This window comes from Centroberyx affinis, unplaced genomic scaffold (genome assembly GCF_046629955.1).
Source record: "Centroberyx affinis isolate AG114_WGS23_722 - 3 ecotype Tasmania unplaced genomic scaffold, CSIRO-AGI_Caff_v1 ptg001345l_1, whole genome shotgun sequence".
Classification (NCBI taxonomy): domain Eukaryota; kingdom Metazoa; phylum Chordata; class Actinopteri; order Beryciformes; family Berycidae; genus Centroberyx; species Centroberyx affinis.
Genome location: NW_027279838.1, coordinates 1 through 2,500, shown reverse-complemented (window position 1 = coordinate 2,500; position 2,500 = coordinate 1). Strand labels below are relative to the sequence as shown.

Below are 2,500 nucleotides of genomic sequence, written 5' to 3'. Positions count from 1 at the left end.
TCCCAAAGATGCCCAGGTGCTGTTTAAAGTGGCAATCCTCGAGTTCCTCTTCGGTGCTAAGCCATTGCTGTGGTGATTTTGCACCGCACAGAGATCACATGGAAATCAAACAGTGTGATTTGAGTTTCTGTTGGTACCGCTCTTTCTACCCAGCTCTTCTTCTATTTATTCCAAACAAACCACTGTTAGTTCTGCCGGAAACATAAAAACACATCACTATTTTTTCATCACTATTTACATCAATCTGTGGTAGAGAGTAACTAACTGGACTTTTATGAAAATGTTGCGGATTATTACTTTAATATAATGTTTAATGCACAAATATCCCCTCCATAAACACACCTCCACACACTTATAAAAAACGGACATTATCACATCTAACCCCTCCGCTCCTCTCTGTCTCCTCCTTCCCTCCTCCTTCCCTCCAGACTTCTCGGGGAACTACCTCCACCTGGATGCAGGCGCCCACACCCAGCGGCAGCGAGCCCGCCTGCTGAGCCCCGAGGTGGGGCCGGAACGGGGCCCGCTCTGCCTCCTCTTCTACTACCAGCTCCAGGGGGAGGCGCAGGGGAGCCTGAGGGTGCTGCTGAGGGACAGCGACCAGGAGGAGACGCTGCTGCTGTGGGCCCTCAGAGGAGACCAGGGACCCCACTGGAGGGAGGGGCGCACCATCCTGCCCAAAGCCCCAAGGAGTATCAGGTAAGTTTAGTTGAGCAAGGCACTGCAAGAAAACAGCTAATTCTGTTTACACACCTTTTTATTTGCAGAATAGAGTCTACCCATCTTTTTCGGCACATATAAATCTTTATGACCGAAATTCATTGTATCTGTTGTAGTAAGCAGTTAAAACTGATGTCTATTATATGAGGATAGGGCATTTTAAGGAGTAAAAAGCATAAATGAATGTTTTTCTGCAAATATAATTTACCCACCTTTTTATTTACCACTACATCACTGTCCATAACCAAAGAAAGAAGCTGTGGTTTGAATTGTCCTCTCTCTCTCTCTCTCTCTCTCTCTCTCTCTCATCCAGGTGGTGTTTGAGGGGTTTTTTGAACACGGGACCAGAGGCCACATCAGAATAGACAACATCCACATGAGCAACAGCATCGAACTGGAGCAGTGTACACGTAAGTCTCATACTCCATTGAATCAAATATCTATCTATCTATCTATCTATCTATGTCTCTCTCTCTCTCTCTCTCTCTCTCTCTCTCTCTCTCTCTCTCTCTCTCTCTCTCTCTCTCTCTCTCTCTCTTCTCCACCCTGTCTTCCTCTCTCTCTCCGTCCTTCCCGCCAGACCCTCTAAGCTATGTTCTCACTAGAGACCGGAGAAGAGAGAGAGAGACAGGAAAAAAAAAACTCATAACGTTTCTCGTTCACAAAAAAAAAAAGAAAGTAGGCCACAAACGGCCTTTGGGCATGGATTCTAATCTATCTTTCATTATATCTCCCTCTCTATCTCCCTCAGTCTTTTCCTATATCACCCCACCCCATCCTCTCTCTCTCTTTCTCTCTCTCTCTCTCTCTCTCTCTCTCACCCTTATGTGATTCATAAGCAAAGCCTAACCTAATATTACTAAACAAAACGTGTGTGTTTGTGTGCGATGAAATAAATACCGGAGAGAGCAACATGTAGTTAGTTTGCTATTATAATGCTAGACGGACTCTCTCTCTCTCTCTCTCTCTCTCTCTCTCTCTCTCTCTCTCTCTCTCTCTCTCTCTCTCACACACAAGCTTACCCACCACACTACTACTAATCACTGTTATTATTTCAGACACGTCTTTAATGGCGTGGATATGTGTGCTTCTCACTGCGCTGGCTTCCCAGTTGTAGCTGTTATGGATGCTTTGTTAGTTACAGTAGAAAAGTGCAGGCTTACTTGAAATAGACAGACTAGACATGGAATAAAGTTTTAAATCCTTCTCATTTCCTCGTTTGACTCTCATGACTTTGACAAACATCATTCCCACCCACGCACACACACATACACACACACACACACACATACACACACTGTTTGTTCTCTTCTCTCTATCATGTGAAGTAATGGGAATATTCTTATCATTTAATGTAGCGGAGCAATGCTTCACTCAGCACAGCAGGACAGCATTAGTTAGTTAGCCTGATGCGCATACACACACACACACACACACACACACACACACACACACACAGAGACACACACTCGCACTTAATCGCACACAAAAGCAGTCACAGTTTTAATACATTAATACACATTCGACCACACGCACACACACAGACACAAACACACACACACTCTGCCAAACCGGCTCCCCTGCTCCCCACATTGCAAGCTGCTTAATTGTCTCATTCCACCCATTTTGAATGATCCCACTGTTTCTCTGCCGTCTGACTGTCTGGCTGGCTAGTTTCTCGTCTCTGTCCAACTTCTCCCCATTTAACTTTTTGTCCCCCACTATGAAATCATGCGGGAGACCGTAGAGCGGTCCCTGTTCTCTTTTTTGTTCGGTCGTC

At 45.2% G+C, this 2,500-nt stretch overlaps 1 protein-coding gene across 1 annotated transcript in view; it reads left to right on the top strand.

The window, feature by feature from the left end:
• The window catches only part of LOC139649450 (neuropilin-2-like), a gene marked incomplete at its 3' end in the record, with an annotated part of 88,329 nt that extends 87,199 nt beyond the window's left edge, over positions 1-1,130 (top strand). The window contains 3 exon segments of the mRNA XM_071525861.1: positions 429-677; positions 680-699; positions 1,034-1,130. Coding sequence (XP_071381962.1) covers positions 429-677; positions 680-699; positions 1,034-1,130 — 366 coding nt within the window.
• Between the last annotated feature and the right edge of the window lie 1,370 nt (positions 1,131-2,500).